The 18,362-nt window shown below is 41.5% G+C and overlaps 1 protein-coding gene across 2 annotated transcripts; it reads left to right on the top strand.

Annotated features, from left to right (window-relative positions):
* Positions 1-727: 727 nt before the first annotated feature.
* LOC308398808 (phospholipase D1-like) lies at positions 728-15,580 on the top strand. 2 transcript variants are annotated; one of them, XM_080885626.1, is made up of 6 exons: positions 1,106-1,138; positions 5,081-5,185; positions 13,200-13,316; positions 13,607-13,855; positions 14,279-14,372; positions 14,711-15,580. In XM_080885626.1, exons 1-5 carry the CDS (start codon positions 1,121-1,123, stop codon positions 14,330-14,332), a joined length of 543 nt encoding a protein of 180 aa, XP_080741752.1. In that variant the 5' UTR covers positions 1,106-1,120; the 3' UTR covers positions 14,333-14,372; positions 14,711-15,580. The 2 variants fall into 2 exon arrangements, with proteins under 2 accessions (XP_080741753.1, XP_080741752.1); XM_080885627.1 differs by lacking the exon at positions 5,081-5,185 and having other exon boundaries at positions 728-1,138.
* The last annotated feature ends 2,782 nt before the right edge of the window (positions 15,581-18,362 follow it).

Below are 18,362 nucleotides of genomic sequence, written 5' to 3'. Positions count from 1 at the left end.
AACCAGTCAGACTAAACTCCAAACAATACATTATGTTACAGATTTTAATATTAATTAGTCATTGTTACTTGTTGATTTGTCCTTTTCTCATTGTGTGACGAATTATGACGACTGTTTGGTAGCTGTTATTGTCTCTCTCTCTCTTCATGTGTGTTTCTCTGGTGAAACAACAGTTTTGTGTTAATGTTAGGGCTGCACGATTTTGCATAAAATGAGAATCACGATTTTTTGGCTTAGAATTGAGATCATGATTCTCTCATAACAATAAATAAACATAAAACAACAAATGTCTCACGTTTTGTTGTTGCAGCAAAATGTTGTCCTGCTTGAAATTCCGTCTCCACCGTTGCTCGACGCTGCGTGTACAGAGCAGGTAGTGCAACAATAGAAAAATAGTTGCGGGACGGCACTGTGTAGCGTTTGTCTAGGGTGTTGATCGTTTTCCTAAATCCCTCGTTTTGCACAGTGCTGATGGAGCCATATCTTTGGTCAGGTGATAAGTGATAGCCTCCGTAATGTCTTTGTGCCTGCGGGAGTTCGACGTGTATAGGGAAGCGCTGTATAAGGTTCCCGTTATTGATGTTTGGGTGGTTGACCGGGACGGATTTTCTCCTGTCACTTTCTCGTCATCCCTGACGTGCTCTCCGTTGTTGTTTCCCTGCTAATTTTAGCATCACACGGCACAGCTTCTGTATCACGTGGTATAAGGCTCCGCCCTTGTCATTTGTTGAGCAGGAAGAGTGAGCGCTTGTTTTCATGCAGAGTACGTCCCGGATCAAAATGCGGTACATTTGATCCCTGTTGTCTTTGCTTGATGATTGGTTTGAGTCTTGACAATCCACATTGCTGGCGTTGCATCTTTCAATGCCAGCAATGGCAGGTATCAGTGCTCAAACCTTTTGTGTTTGTTTCCAACAAGTTGCCCACCTCGGGAAACAAAAATGTGTTCTTTTACTTGTCAGATGAACATATGAGACACTTTGACTCTTCAGTGCAGTGTGGAGCCTAACAAAGATCTGTTTTGTGTCCCAGCTGATCAGCAGGAGGAGGAGAGTCTGACGGAGCAGCAGAGGAACATTTTCAGCTACTTGGACTCAGCTCAGCCACTACAGAGGAAACAATGAGCTCAACACAGAAGGTGACAGACAGAGCAGGACCATATGACCAAAGATATTTATCACCATATACATTTGAACATTTGCCATAACGATGTAGCTGACGATAGAATTGACACCAGACAAAATACTTTACAGCTGCACAACTTTTTAAAAACCCATCAATGTATTTTCACTGAAACAAGCAGCTGTTGTTTATGTGCATTAAAGTTATATAAAAATGTAACAGTGCAAATGCAAATTCCTCGCTGACAGTTTAACCAAAAGGCGTTTCCAGTGGAAACTGGCCGACACATCCTGAGCATAACCATGTATAATATCCACTAAACTTCAGAAGAGGTTATGCAGTCGTGGCCAAAAGGTTTGAGAATTGCATAAATATTGGAACCTGGAGAAGTTGCTGCTTAAGTTTTTATAATAGCATTTTGCCTGCACTCCAGAATGTTATGAGGAGTGATCAGATGAACTGCATCGTCCTTCTTTGCCATGAAAACGAACTTAATCCCCAAAAAGCCTTACCACTGCATTTCATTGCTGTCATCAAAGGACCTGCTGAGACCATTTCAGTGATCGTCTTCTTAACTCAGGTGAGAATGTTGGCGAGCACGAGGCTGGAGATCATCATGGCTGTATCCCGATTCAGGTTCTGCAGCTTTAAAGTCCTCAAGGGCCGCGTACTCAAAGACCGCTAAGGCCGAAGTGCGAGGCTCTTAGGCTCGTGAAATGGGACGTCTAGCCTCCGTCGCGCTGCCCAGGTTGCCTAGCAACCATGATACTAACAGCTGGAAACGTTTCATACAGCTTTGTTTGACAGAAATGAAGGAGAACATATTTAGTTCATTTGTTTCTACATGAGCTCTGTGTGATTTGATGAGTATCTGAGGCTGAGACCACAGGACTGTGAAACATGATTGTTGGGCTTCATTTCTGTGCTGCTGGCTCTTCCTCCTCCTCTTCCTCACACACTACTGAGTTTGTCCTGGTGGATCATCAGGGCTGCAAAGCGTCACAGATGATGTGCAGCAGTGGCTCCCTCAGTCTGTCCTCACTCTGGACACTTGCAGTCGTCACACATGGAAATCAAATGTGTGATAAGCTGCAGGATTCAAACACAAGTGTAACTTATAAACACATGTTCATACTTTTATTCCACAATCAGAGAGAAAGAAACAGAGAGAGAGTGCAGGACAGACAGACAGGTGACAGTCTCAGGTGTACACACTGCTACACAACAGCACCAGAGAAGCAGGATTTAGTGTTTGTGTTATTACGAGTGTAAACAAGAAGAGTTCCAGATGGTGCAGTGGACACATGTGTGACTGCTGTGATTAAAGCATCTTTCTTTCAGCTTAACGAGTGAACCGTCAGCTCGTTCAAACACACGTTAAAGTGCGTTTGGCTCGACACCACCGAACAGAGGCAGCAATATAACACAGCTAACATTAACAGTGCAGTGAATCCTGCTTGTGCCGTGATGTTCAGGACTGCAAACCGAGCAGCATCACTGACTTTCAGCTTGTTGTGTTTGTGGATATATGACTGACTTTAATTATCCACAAAATCATCACATTCTCTGTCAGATGAAGGTCGACTATTGAACGGCGTATATTTTAAAGGCTTTAAAACCAAGTTAACGCTGAAAGTACAAACATCACTAATGTCACATAACTCTGCCGACAAGGCATAGCTATGGCTATGAAATGCTCTTTGTGTATCACTTCTTCATTATGAAAGATGTCATTAATGCACTAGTAATGTCTCATCTGGAGTATTGTTCAATCATTTGGTCAGCAGCTAATAAGACAGATCTTAACAGACTTCAGTTAGTCCAGAATAAGGCGTCCAGATTAGTGTGAAGATGTTCATACTATACTAATATTGATAAAATGCATAATAACCTTTCTTGGCTTCCTGTACAGGCTAAAATATTCTATGGCTTACTTGTAGTTCTACAGAAAGCAATTCTGTTAAACACACCACATTTATTCTGCTCAGCTGCAGTATCCAGATGAAATACATCATCATATTACACAGTTTTCAACAAGCTGCAATTTAGTAAATGCTCGAGTTAAAAGTAACGTTTTGTAAAACTGTTACATTTAGAGCAACTTTTAAGTGGAATAAGTTGCCTTAAAAAATTAGAGAATTATTCAAAACTTCAATGAACACTTAAAAGCCGATTTACAGAGCTTTTAGTTGTTGTAAATATTGTAAGACATGATTTGTTTTTGAAATTTGTGTAATGTGCCTCAATGTTATTGATATTTATCATCAACATTATGAACTTTATTTATAAAGCACTTTAAAACAACCACAGCTGACAGAAAGTGCTGTACACTGGAACTGTAAAATAAAATTACATGAGATATAAATAAAACACAAATAAAAGAAGAGTGAAATCATTAATTAAATAACTACTTCAATTAAAAAAGAAACTAAGTCTCACTGAGGTTAAAAGCCAAGGAATAAAAGTGGGTTTTAAGACGTGATTTAAAAGTGGACAGTGAAGGGGCCTCTCTAACGTGCATGGGCAAATCATTCCATAACTTTGGAGCCACAATAGAGAAGGCCCCGCCCCTCTGAGCTTCCTTCTGGATCTCGGTACCTCCAGGAGCAGCTGGTCAGCTGACCTGAGAGACCGACAGGGTGTGTGGGGATGAAGAAGCTCAGAGAGGTAAGGCGGGGCAAGACTGTGAAGGCATTTAAAAACAAACATAAGAATTTTAAAATGAACTCTAAAAGACACAGGCAGCCAGTGCAGAGAGGCTAGCACGGGGGTTATATGCTCTCTTTTTTGAGTCCCTGTTAGGAGTCGTGCAGCCGCATTTTGAACCAGCTGCAGACGTGAGAGCAACGACTCACTGACCCCCACATAAAGTGAGTTACAGTCGTCCAGGCGGGAAGAAATAAAAGCATGGATCACTGTTTCAAGGTGCTGCCTCGAAAGAAAAGATTTTACTCTTGCCAGTCGCCTTAAATGATAAAAACCGGACTTCACCACTGCTCTGATTTGGTTGTCCAATTTAAAATCACTGTCCAACTTAAAACCAAGGTCAGTAACCACAGATTTAAAATAGACTTCCAGGGATCCTAAAACAACAGGGGAGGACTCACAGGGACCACTGGGTCCAAACACCAACAGCTCTGTTTTCTTTTCATTAAAATTTAAAAAGTTTAGAGCCAACCAAGCTTTAATGTCATCTAGACAAGTCAAGAGAGGTTTTATGGAGATGCCATCCATGTGTTTTAGTGTCAAATAAAGTTGGCAGTCATCGGCATAACAATGAAATGAGATCCCATGCCTTCTAAGGATAGAACCCAGTGGCCCTAAAATTGAGCCCTGTGGGACGCCGCATGACAGAGGAGCAGAAGACGATTCGTAACCGAGAAGGCTGACAGAGAAATATTATTATTATTATTATTATTGATTGCTTATATTTGAACAATTGTGAAACCTCACTGTGGATGTAAGAGTGAAATTATGTGGATATCTTGAATCCACTTTATTGTGTAATATTTTATGTGAGTATTTGACGGAAGACGAGCAACATCTGTTGTGGAAGCTAACGGGGTTCCTTTAGAATAAACAAACATAGGATTTATTATCACTGAATAATTCTGTATAAATCTATACAAATTATAGAAATATGTAATAGGAAACAACAAAATAATCTAAATTATAAAATAATGTGTGTGTGTGTGTGTGTGTGTGTGTGTGTGTGTGTGTGTGTGTGTGTGTGTGTGTGTGCATGATTTTAGTGTTTGAACAGTCATGAATTATCTTTAACAGCAGGTTGGATGTAATGTGTTAGAACTACCAGCAGGTGGGGATAAGAGACCTTTAAGGTGTTTGGTGCCACGCTCCACCTTCAGGTTTAAAACTAGTGTTAATGGAGTTTGAAGGTTGAGTTTGTTCCACGACTGCATTTCACTCACTGCCTCTGTTTGTATCTCTGTCACTGCAGGACCAACATAGAGCCAGAAGTCAGCGCTCTCAGGAGGCCGACAAACCTCACAGAAGAAAGGGAGAGAAAAAACACACCTGTGACGAGTGTGGGAAGGGTTTTACTGTGAGGGCTTCACTAAAACGGCATCAGGTCATCCACACTGGAGAGAGACCGTTCAGCTGTGACTTGTGTGGGAAGGATTTTACTGTGAGGGCTTCACTAAAACAGCATCAGGTCATCCACACTGGAGAGAGACCGTTCAGCTGTGACTTGTGTGGAAAGTCTTTTTCCTTGAAGGGTTACCTAAAACAACACCAACTCATCCACAGTGGAGTTAAAGCGTACAGCTGTGATCAGTGTGGCAGAGCTTTTACTCAAAGTAGCCACTTACAGAGGCATCTAGTTACCCACTCTGGAATTAAGCCATACAGCTGTGACTTGTGTGGGAAGGGTTTTACTCTGAAAGCTTCACTAAAACAGCATCAGGTCATCCACACTGGAGAGAGACCGTTGAGCTGTGACTTGTGTGGAAAGTCTTTTTCCTTGAAGGGTTCCCTAATAAAACACCAGCTCATCCACAGTGGAGTTAAAGCGTACAGCTGTGATCAGTGTGGCAGAGCTTTTACTCACAGTAGCCACTTACAGAAGCATCTAGTTACCCACTCTGGAATTAAGGCATACAGCTGTGACATCTGTGGAAAAACTTTCAGCCAAAGAGGGCACCGAAATGAACACCTACGCATTCACACCAGACATGATGTGTACTGCTGTGAACAGTGTGGCAAATACTTTACAACAGACGCACAGTTACAACGACACATGTTTACCCACACTGAGGAGAGACCTTATCAATGTGACCTGTGTGAGAAGACTTTTAAAGCTCCACATCACCTGAGAGAACACAAACAGATCCACACCAGAAAGAGACTCTACAAGTGCAGCTACTGTGAGGTATGTATTTATATTGTTATCTTGTCATTTTAGCCTGACTGTTTGGAACAACTCTGCTCATTAAACTGTTAGCATGTTAGCAATTCTACTGCATGGAAAAGCAGCTCTGAGTGATTATTCAGATTTTCCTTTCAGTTATGATTTTAGTATTACTGTAGTATTATGGTGGTAGTATTGTAGTTATTGCAGCCCAGTAAACTGAGTGTGTTAACTGAAACAGTCAAATGTAGTTGGACGTCTGCAGAGATGCTCTTTATTTCAGGCGACGTTCAGGATACAAATGTTGAAGGACTGACTTACACTGTCTTTGTGTCTTTGTTTAGAAGCAGAGCGACACAGATGGATCCAGTTCTCAACCCTGTCATCACTGTGGTGGTGGGAAAGACTTTCATTGTGACCTCTGTGGAAAAACTTTCAGTCGGCAAAAGACCCTAAAAGTACATCAACGTAGACACACTGGAGACAAACTGAAATACTGCAAAGAATGTGGGAGAAGCTTCACCACACCAAGTGATTTAAAACAACATGAACTGATTCACAGTGGGGTTAAAAAGCACCTCTGTGATCAGTGTGGGTCATCCTTCACCACTGCAGGTCAGCTTAAATCACACAAACGAGTCCACACAGGAGAGAAACCACACAAGTGCAGACACTGTGACAGAAGCTTCTCACATTCAAGTACTTGTAACAGGCATGAACGTGCACACATGGAAGGAAACTACAGCTGTGACCAGTGTGACAAGAGCTTCAGGAATCTCAGATCATACTCTGCACACAAACGATCCCACGTTACTAATAAACTGTTTCACTGTTACCAATGTGCCCAAACATTCACCTCATTGTCTGCTCTGTGCAAACATCAGCGCGATCACTCAGGGCTGAAATCACTCCCATCACTGGATCACAGTGAATCTGAAGACACAGAAAGATCCTCTGGTTTCTGTGTCAGACTCAAAAAGCTTGAGATCAGGCTCCACAGAGTTCAGATAGAATCATTTAAACTTGTGTTGAACTGAACTGGTTGCTGGGCTGAACTTCTACATAATACAGATCTACATGGGATCTTCTTTTCTGTTGTTTTACTGAGTCAGTTTTGTCCTTTTTTCTCTGTCCTGGTTTTGCTCATCTGTAAATGATTGAAACTCAGTCAAATAGTTCATTGTTCTCCAGCAAAACGTTTTGGAAACTCATGTTTAACCTTTAAAACTCTGACATGTTTTAGCACACAAGGCTTCATCGGGGAGTTCACTCATGATTGGACCATGAGAACAAAGGTTTTTAGTTCTTTCAAAGAGAGTCTTGGAGATGTTTGATGTTTCTGTTTTTCTGAAACCACCTGAAAGAAAAACTATTTTTCTTGCTTTATGTAGTGTGGAAGTTTTTAATGTTTCTTCATCTGTGATGTTCTTGAATGTGTTCACGTGAAGATGGTACAAATAAACTGTCCTTTCAGCTTTAGCTCCTAATTTATTCATTATTTATGGATGTAGCACAGCAGCCGTCTCTTGATTAACACATGGAGGGCTCGGGATCTGATGGTGTCGTCTCCCTAATTTGCCCACTCAGTAAATCTCACTCATGGCCAAGAAATTGAAATAAACCTTGTTTCCCTGCTGGATAGTGATCCACTGTAACTCTGCTCCTCCTTCCTGTTTAGGATTTCTGTGGCTGAAGTAAAATTCCCTCCATCCATCACTTATCCCAGCTAACCCAAAGTGAAATAAAGTTTTGCTGGTCTTAAAAAAGCATTACAATAATGGGCATTACCAATGCAAACTGAATGATACAGAAGATGAAAGAAGAGACTTTGATCAGTTAATAAAGCTCATGATCTGGATTCATTGTGGCTGCTACACAGATACTTCTGGGTCACTTCTCTCAGTTAGGAACCTTCCTCACCAAACTGACTGTTGGACCACACCCCTGGTTTCATGAGAAATTGTTTCAGCCATGATTTCTCTTCCTGTATTTCAGAGTAAAGACTGAAGTGACAAATGGAAGCATGTTTAAAAAACACAATGTGAGAGAGACGTTGAGGTCCTTAGAAGTTACCCTGGGTTTTTCTGTCACCCTGCTAGATGTTACTGTTGAGAAATCAGTTTTACCCCGGTTCTTCTTATTCCTCGAGCATCCAGAGATGGCACCGGACTCAGTAGTCATTTTCACAAAATCTTTATTCATCTACATTCATCTTCATTCATCTTTAAGCATGCACTTCTAGAAGGGAAGATGAGGCCGGTGTCCCTCTACAAAAATCTTCACTCCTTTGTTGGTTACAGTCAGCTTTATAGAAGTGACCCCATCATAAAACCCCCTCTACGGTGTGCTGCAAACTCTGTCTGTGTGTATGTGCACGAGCACGTGAATGCCTACATGTGCACGTTCCCACGTGTCTATGTGAGTGCTCGTGAGTGAGTGTGTGCGCATACCTGTGTGTATGTGTGAGTGCACATGAGTGAGTGTGCGTGTGGATGTGTGTGTGTAACAGTTAAAACACTGTGGGGGTAGATGACTCCCTAGAGGTCATAAACCCCTACCTTGCATCCTCTGGGGAATTTCCACTCAGTGGGGGAGAAGCCTTCTAAAATCTACTCCTAACTTCACAAGAGAGTGAGGCCTTTATTACTTTACAAACAGTGTCCCTACAATAATTCTACATTCTATGATAACATATTTCTAAACTCTAAAATAAGCTAAACATTCCTACATTACACACCTTGTTATTGGACTGATTTCTACTGCTGGACTACTCCTGCGGAGAGTAACAATACTCTTACTAATTAGCTCCCTTTCACAGCTTTGGGGATATTTATTTTTGTGTTTGCAGCGCTGTGAGCCAGAACAGCGAGAGAAAAATCTGCAACAGCGAGAGAAAAATCTGCAACAGCGACGAGCCGAATGCTTACGTGAATCGCAGCAGCTGCACATGTGCTACGCTGAATTAGAGGATATCTTTGCTCTGGATTTCTATTTCTACTTTTTCATTTCTATATGATTCTTCTTGCATCTAAACAAAGATGATTCAATTTGCTAAATGTTGATGGCTCTTCGTGCTCAGGTGTAAATGAGACGTAATATTTGCTCTTGGTTTGGTTCTCCTGTACAGAACCTTGCAGTACAACAGAAACCTAAAAACATTATTTGTAGTTGTTATTCTTAGTTGTTCTGCTGCCTAAATACCACAGGGTCTAAATTGGTGAGCGTGTTTGCCACTATATTTGCCCTGGATGTAGATGCAGAAACTCTTGCTCTGTATTTGAGAGAGAAACTTAAAAGAGATGTGACCTGTCAAAAAATTGCTAGTAAACGTAGCAGGTTCAGCTCTTTCAAGGTTACTGCTGAATGTAATGATGTGGGTGAAATGTACAATCCTGAACTCTGGCCTGAAGGGGCTCTGGTCCGGCATTTTTATGAACCTCGTAAGCCCGGTACGGTGGTGCCAAGCTCAGTGGATCCAGCAGGGGAGATAACTGCGCCTTCTGGTACCAACGTATCAACATGAAGATGTCTATTAGGATATTATCTTACAACTGTCATGGTCTACGTTTGGGACAGAGTGCAGGGGACAAAGCTCGACGGATTGTTGTGGACAGTCTGCTTGCAGAATGTGACATTTATGCTTGCAGGAGACATGGTTGTCCAAACAGGACCTGGGAAAACTTAACTGTCTAAATGCAAGTTTTTTGGGAGTGGGGGAATCAACAACTGATCTCAGCACAGCTATAGTCAGAGGCAGAATACCTGGAGGGGTTTCTGTGCTTTGGGACAAAAAAATAGACCCTGTGATAAAGCCCATTAGACTGGATGTAGACTGGTGTATTGGTATACAATATACACAGAACAATAGTAGTTTTATCATTCTTAATATTTATTCTCCCTATGAATCTTGTCAAAATGAGCAAGAATACCTCAGTAGGCTGGCTTTTATTAATGCATTTATTCAAGACAACGATACTTACAGCATATATGTTTTGGGTGATTTTAATGCTGATCTCACAGACAGCAGTTCTCAGTTTGCTGACCACTTAACTCACTTCTGTCAAGTTAATAATCTTATCCTGTCTACCAAAGTGTTGCTGCCTGCAGACAGCTATACATATATAAGTGAAGCCTGGCATAGTACATCATGGCTGGACCACTGTATCTGTACAGCTGATGGACATGCAGCTTTAGCAAACATGACTATCAGGTATGAGGTAACTGTGTCAGATCATATACCTTTTGGTTTTACTGTGAATGTGGAACAAATGCCAGCAACAACTGGAAACAATATTGCTACCAGTGTAAAATTAGACTGGTCAGCTTGTAGTGAAGATGATTTCTTAGCTTATCATAGTAACACCGATATACATCTGAACAACATTTCTTTGCCCAAAGAAGCTATTTTGTGCAAGGATGTCAACTGTAAGAATGCTGTGCATAAACATTTACTCTGCTCCATGTATGATGATATAGTGACTGCTCTGCATGAAAGTGGTACACTGCTTGATAAACAATATAAGCATAAGAAACCTAACATCAGACCTGGCTGGAAAGAACATGTATCCATGTACCATGATGAAGCTCGCATAGCTTATAAATGTTGGGCCATGGCTGGAAGACCTAAACAAGGCCCAGAATTTGAACAGAAAAAATGTGCGAATGCCAGATAGAAGTACGCTGTTTGCTTTATAACTAAAAATGAGCAAATGCTGAGAGCAGATTCTTTGGCCAGGAAAATGCTGTGTAATAATACGGCAGATTTTTGGAAAGAGGTGAAAGCTCTTAATAACTGTAAACCATCTCTACCATCAACTGTTGAAGGTGTTTCTGGGGCAGATAGCATTGCAGCGTCATGGAGACAGCATTACAGTGCGTTGTTTAACTGTATAAAAAGTGATCCATATGAGGACAATCTTGACATGAGTAATGACACAATAAGTGTAAGGACACATGAAGTATATGAAGCCATTCATAGGTTGTCTGATAATAAATCCTCTGGTTTGGATCACATCACTGCAGAACATTTAAAACATGCTAGTTTAAGGCTAGCTCCTCTTTTAGCACTCTGTTTCACTGGGTTTATGATTCATGGCATATTACCAGACTCAATGCTGTGTATTTTACTGGTACCAGTTATGAAAGACAAAGCTGCAAAAGTGAGCTGTTTGGATAATTACAGGCCGATTGCACTAGCCAGTATTTTATCTAAGGTGTTAGAAAGAATCTTGTTTGACAGAGTTAGTGTGTTCATCTCTTCTCTGGATAATCAGTTTGGCTTCAAACCAAAGCACGGCACTGACATGTGCATATATGCACTCAAGGAAATAGTCAGGTTGTATAAAAAATTCATCTGTCCTCATGTGTTTCATTGATGCCTCTAAGGCTTCTGATCGAGTGAACCACAGAAAACTTTTTGATAAACTGAAGACACGGGGAGTTCCTCAATACATGGTGAGGATTCTCTCTTACTGGTACGCTCATCAGAACATGCAGGTTAAATGGGGAAGCAGTATTTCTGCCCCCTTTGGTGTCAGCAATGGTGTCAGACAGGGTGGGATTTTGTCTCCAATTTTATTTAATATATATGTTGATGATCTGTCCATACAGCTGAGAGCCTGTAACACTGGGTGTATATTAGGTAAAGCACTGATAAATCATCTCATGTATGCAGATGACCTGGTTGTTTTTAGTCCAAGCAGTGCTGGGTTACAGGATCTTCTTAATGTCTGTACTGAATATGGTGTGCAATATGACACTGAGTACAATGCTGCTAAAAGTGCTGTTCTGATATGTAGAACCAAGCAGGATAAACAGCTAAATTTCCCTTTGTTTAAACTGGCACAAAAAACTCTTGAAGTTCATAAAAAGGTGAAATACCTCGGTCACTTTATTACTGAGCAAATGAATGATGATGATGACATATACAGACACCGATGTAAGCTCTATGTGCAGGCAAATACTATTGCACGCAAATTCAGCTTTTGTTCACTTCCAGTTAAAGTGGCTTTGTTTAAAGCGTATTGCACACCGCTATATACTGCCCCCTTGTGGTCATCCTACAAACAATGTAGCATGCAGAAGCTGCATGTTGCATATAATGATGCGATGAGAATCCTTTGCAGGATACCTAGAAGTGGTAGTGCCAGCCAGGTGTTTGTAGCTGTGGGTGTCTGGACTTTTAAAGCACTTTTAAGAAAGTTAATGTTCAATTTTAGAGAACGACTGGATGGTTCGAGTAACAGTATAATTTTAGCACTTACAGATCCGACAGTGAGTGGTTCCCGTTACTCATCCAGTCTCAGAAAGCACTGGTTAAAGTGTTTGTGTATTTGTTGATTTATTTTAAGTAATTGTGTTTTATGTATATTATGGTTTTATATTTTTACAAATGCTTTATATACTTATTTATATACATATATTTAATGGTTTATACCTTGTGTTGTGTGTGTGTGTGTGTGTGTGTGTGTGTGTGGGAGTTGTGTGTGTGTTTCTTGTCTTGTTTTTATGGACATGAAGTCTGCCAATAAAGATTTAATTGAATTGATTATGAAGTTATTGAGCTGCACATACTTTACGACCTGCTTAAGTTCGAGGTCACAGCGTCTGTAGAGCAGCTGGAACATAATGAAGTCTACAAGGTTAAAGTTTTCTCTTCAGTTATTGTTCTTTCTGCTGCTTGGTTTGATGGATCTGAGAGCTTTTGTTTTTATTATTGTTATTTTAATTATCATTAATATTTTACTCATTATGTCTGCCCATCTCTCTAATGTGAAGGTCAAAGGTCAACATCCCAGTGACATAAGAATAATCCCAAAGGGGCAAAGGCAGCGGTTAATTTAGCACATTTAGCATTAAGGGTACAGCAAGGATATACTTTTACTTATTGTGGCAGGGGTGTGGTCTCTGGCCTGCTGCAGTGGAGGCTGGTGGCGGGACGTTGGACGGCACAGGTGAGGGTGATGGAGCTCATGACTCTCCCCTTTATAGTGACGGAGGAGACTGGCGTGGGGGAAGCGTGTAGTGGAGGAAGCCGAGGAGAGAGCTGGTTTCTGGCTACAAAGACGGCGTCAAACCAGAAAAGATTGCTCGTGGTCAAATAATGTGTCAATCACCTGTGAATCAAACTGTGTGTGGCTCAGTTCATGTCACAGTGTTGTTTAGTATATCTTCACTTGTCTCACTCTCCTTCTGTTCTGTCCATCAGGACGATCCTCAGCGCTTACACAGATCCTCCATCGATGTTTTGGATCCAATCAGTGATCAGTTCTACGAGGAGGCCTGGATGTTCACCAGCGCTCGCTACACCTCCATCTACCAGAAGGTGAGTGTACTCCTTTGTACTCAGATTAACATTTTACTTCTTAAAATACATTTTCATATATGAGCTTTCTATTATTTCATGGGCCATTTAATCAATATTAAAATTACAAGCATATCAACAAAGGTGAAGCTGGTTTTTTCCACTTGCTGTCACACAGTCATGGAGGAATACAATAAATACATAATCAGTCATAGATCCTGAACAATGACATTAAAAGAAAGTCTGTGGCTCTAAAAACTAAACAGTATAAAGACATGCTCCAAGCTGCTGTTTCTCTCCTACTCCTCTAGGTTTTCCACTGTCGGCCATCCAGCGATGCTGGAGGGCTACCTGGCCAATGCTGGCCTACACAAAGAGGTCCCGGCTCGGAGGAGCTGAAGAAGATCCTTGCCTTCCTCGTCAGTTTCCTCTTCAGTTCCTATCCCAACAAAACCTTCTTGCACCTATTAGCTCCAAAGAGGCTATGGTGCCCGTGGAGGTCTGGACCTGAGGCCTGTGCTCATCACGTGGATAGAAAACACTCTGACACCATTCTGGAGGTCTGATGGGACTCTGACCAAAACACAGATGAAATAAAACTTGTGGCTGGAGCTTTTAAAATTACTTTTTCACCTCATAGATTAATGCTCATGATTGCATGTTAGCAAGACAGCATCTCCCCAAGGTGAAACTCTCAGGAGACATTTACTCTTAAACTGTAATCTGGTTGAGACTACTTGAGGAGATCTTAGTAGCGAGTATGTGGATTTAGTCTCTTCACCAACAGCAGACAGACCCATGCCAAGAAAGCAGACATGTTCTCAAAGAAAGCCGAGAGCAGAGATTGGAAAAAGCTAAAAAGAAAAAGCTGCAGCTTCAGACGACTATCTGCCTGTAAGGCTGAAAAAGTCCAGTTACGCTCTATTTTGGAAAAGCTCCCAGTTTTGGTAACCTGGACTTTTATTTCCCCTCTTCTGCTACAGATGTTGACTGTGACCTCAGAGGCCAACTGGACCACACAGCTGCAGCAGGAGTGAGGGAGAGGAGTCTTCATCCAGCTTCAAAGAAAACATCCAGGTAAAGTGACGTGGATCAGCGGATAAAGCCGTCTCCACTTTCAAAGGAGATCCTCTGAGAGAGAGACTCTCTGAGCCATTTTAGCCTCAAATTATAGGACTTTATAGTACAGCAACACTTTTAAAGGACAAAAATAAGATAAACTGTGACTGTAACACAAACAAAGTATTGCATGTGTTTTTAAAAGTGTTCCTCCGATGGGCAGGATATCACTATTAGACTGTCCCACCAGCCAACTTCAACAAGAGACCACAGCAGCATTCAGTGATCAGCACAGATGTTCCTCTAACACTCAGCATCTGATCCCTGTTGGTCTGTGTGCTTCTGCTTTTGCTCAGTTAGAAACCCTGCAGCAACCCGACCCAAAACTGTGTCTTCTTGTTGGCCTCAACGTTGAAGTGTCAAACGTCCAACATCTGGAAAGGAAACCACGCCAGTGTACTGTGATGTTTCACCAACATGTGGCAGACGCTGGTCCTGCCTTTCATGCTGACATCAGCAGAGAGCCCCGCCTACCTCAAAGCCTCCCCTGTCATGTATTGATCAGGATGATTATGAAGATGAGCGAGTGCAAATAAGACTGTAAAAGTCCACGAGCAGAATGTTTGGATGCTTTCTAATGATTCATGAATATCATGAGAGTGTTTGTGTGTTTTGTCTTTTCTTTGCTGACGTTTGTTACTAACAAAGACAATTTACGCTCTGTGTGTGTTTTCATCCTTACCAGCCGCACTCTAACTGCAATGAAGGAAACAAACTGTAGAAATGGTCGACTCAGTGACTTCATAAAATATTGAAGTGGTTCAGGTAGAGCCAGTTTTTAAATGACCATGAACACTGAGCGTATTGTATCTGTACAGCATGTTTTTCTATTAGACAGATTTGTAACAGAGGCCTTGCTCTCAGTAAGTTTGAAATCCTTTTCTGATTTCTTTTGTAATCTCTGATCTTTGTGTATCCTGCTCAGTTTGCATGCTGCCTGTAGGAGTTTCTGTCTTTGTATTTGAAGAGAATTCATTGAATATACTCAGCTGCTTCCCTTTGGTGCCTCACACATCACTGAAGTTTTTCAGTGTCCAGTTATTTGTTTTTAATAGCTGTTTGAATTCTCTGTATGTTTGACCCTGTAGACTGTTTAATGGACTGCTCGTCTTCCTGTTTGTAACCACTGCCTGTTTAGGACTAAAGATTTGGATTTTTGACTTTAACACAGCCTCTGCGTGTCGTCCCTTTGTGTCCTCGTCCTCTGTGAATGTGTCACAGATGTTTCCATGATAATAACACAGCTTTCCCACAGTGGCTTGCAGCAGCATTTATTCACAGCACATTTGAGAAAGGTTCAGATTAACTCGATGAGTTTATATTCAGAATGATTCTGACAGTGGGCCACTGTGAATTGTGATCTTTCATCAGGTCAATGTTTAAGTTCAGTATTTCAAAGCAGGAGCTATGAACAGTCATCATGTTGGCATTAGAATTATTATTATTAATCATTATTAATAATGTCGTTACTCATGTATAACTTTGATTAGTATACATGAATTTTATCAATAGTAAAAATAATGAATAATTCATGTATAACTTTTATTGTGTTTTGTATATTAATTATATTTAAATAGAGATGTTGACCCTGTCTCTACAGTAGCATCAGTGTAACATACATTATTGGTCCAAGCTGTCATAAATGGGGAGCCTGATCCTTTATTATGAAAACATGACGAGTATTTTTCTTGTCAGTTGGGAAGAAGTTGGTCTTTTTTTCCTTCTTTTTGCTCAGTTTGTCTTTTCTTTGATAATTGAAACTCTGATCAAACCTACTCATGTTCACAGCATGTAAAAGCAGCTGACAGTCCGTGGCATTGTTGTTTGTAGAGGTGCAGTGTAGTGGGAGCATAAATCAAAAGAAAACAGTAACATTTATGTAATAAAACATCTGAATGAAAATGAACAGGCCCTTTATGAACTTCAAAGGGATCTGAAAACAACACTTTTTAAAAGAGTATCTTGGGGTGTAGGTGGTCAAAATAGAAAACTGAGCTGAGACTCTAAGTTCAATCCATCCATTGGTTTTTACTTAGGAGGAAGAAATGTCAGGCTGGTGCAGGCTGGTTAGGTGCATGTGGTTATCTTTACCTAAATGAGTTCACTTTGTGGCTGCCAGGTTGGGCAGAAGTACCTGTCCCCTGTTAGGCTTAGCAAGGTTCTCCAGGAGTTTCTCCATGGGTAGAGCTTCTAGCTCCTGCAGCACATCTGTGGCCGTGCAGGCTGCCACTTTCTTGGTTGCTCTTTTTACCCCACTGGTGGATGAGCTGCAATGGTCTCCATTTGTCCCATATGTGTTTACTTCTTCTTCTTCTTTTGCATATTAAACACATTATTCTGTTTCTATGTATTTGCTATGATTTGCTATTTGTTAAGTAACATTGCTTCACTCACTATGCCGGGTTTGTGTGTGGAAGCATTCAGTTGCTGGCAAATCAAACATTCTGCAAATGAAGCTGAATACTCAGTTACATGTTTCTTTACATTTTATTATGTTACAGATTAAGTCATTTGTTCTTACTTTGTTTGTCTTTTCAGTCTTCATGAGGGTCAGGTGTGGGGAAACGCCCGCCCGTCATTTCCTCATTTTAAAGTCCTGCTGATGCCACACATGACATCAGCAGGTCAAACCAAGTGGAGGGGTTTGTTTGTCCATAGAGATGCTTCCTTTTGTTTGTTTTAAGGTTTAAATGGATTTGTTGAATGTGTTTCTTTTCATCAATACTGCCATTTAGTTGTGTAAATGTGCATGTTAGAAGTGTGAAGAGGTTTTGTGTTTAGAAATGTATAGAAACCAATGATTTACTGACAGCATGTCTGATGGAAATAAGTGCAGATTATGTATGAAGTCTAACTGCACACAGTAACTGTGTTACAATAAGGACTTAACAGCGCCCTCTGCTGGAGTGTTTCAGTACTGCGTTAACTAGAATACACCACCTCCTCCTCACACCACCTGCTACAGCTCTACTCTTCTATGACTACAGTCATCCACAGCACTGATGTGAGGTCACATGGTTCATATGTAAGGAGCACAGCTGACCTCAGGTCAGTTTAATGACTGTGAGCAGCAGCTGTGTTATTGTCACTGTGACAGGGAGACACTCTCAGACACAGCGCTCATGTCAGCTTGTTCTCATGCAGGAGGATCAGGAGCTCCATGTTTGTCTTTCTGTTTGAATCATGATGTGTTTGTGCCATCAGAGTCTGTCATGAGTACTCAGGGTTTCACAGCAGCTCTTCTGGATGCTGACGAGGACTCCAACCTCATGTTTCACCTCTCTGAGCTTCTGATGTCTGTGAACACTCGTGTTTCTTCTCTGGGCTCATCTGGACAAAAACACCTTTCTGTGTTTGGCTGCAGCCTCATTCTGACTGACAGGAAGTGTGTTATCCATGAGCTGCACTTCTGTGAGGAAGTTTCCTGCTGTGTTTCCTGTCTGTGGACAAACACGAGTGTTCCAGCTGAGGACTTGGTTCCTTCCACCTGTCCATACAGGACATCACGCTGTCTGCAGCTCTGTAAATGCAGCTCCAGGTCCTTCCACGTGCTGCTCTGTATTTGTGCAGTTTGTAGTGTGTCCTGGGAAACGTAGCACACATGGTGTTCTTCTGCTGTTTCCTCCTTTCACTGAGTGTGAAACACTGACGCTGTGCTGTTGTTCACAGAGGGGAGCTGATTCTAGCTGCAGCTGGACTCTGTCATCTAACTGAATGTGTTGGTGCTGATCACGGGGCTCTGAGGGGGGAGCAGCAGGAGGACTCTGGATGCTGACGTCAGTGTATCTGTGGAAGCTCCCACAGCGTGTCTGTCATTCAATATTGTGCTGTATATTGTATCTATGCAAAGATGAACAGACTGTGTGTTCACTGGTCTCTGTGCTGCAGCTCTGATGTCATCATCACTCCCTCCTCCACCCTCAGCAGTCCCAGCATGCTGCTGTGGTG

The sequence above is a fragment of the Rhamphochromis sp. 'chilingali' genome (genome assembly GCF_963969265.1).
Source record: "Rhamphochromis sp. 'chilingali' genome assembly, chromosome: 1".
NCBI classification, from domain to species: Eukaryota; Metazoa; Chordata; class Actinopteri; order Cichliformes; family Cichlidae; genus Rhamphochromis; species Rhamphochromis sp. 'chilingali'.
Note: the sequence above shows the minus strand (reverse complement) of the source record. Positions and strands in the feature narration are given on the sequence as shown.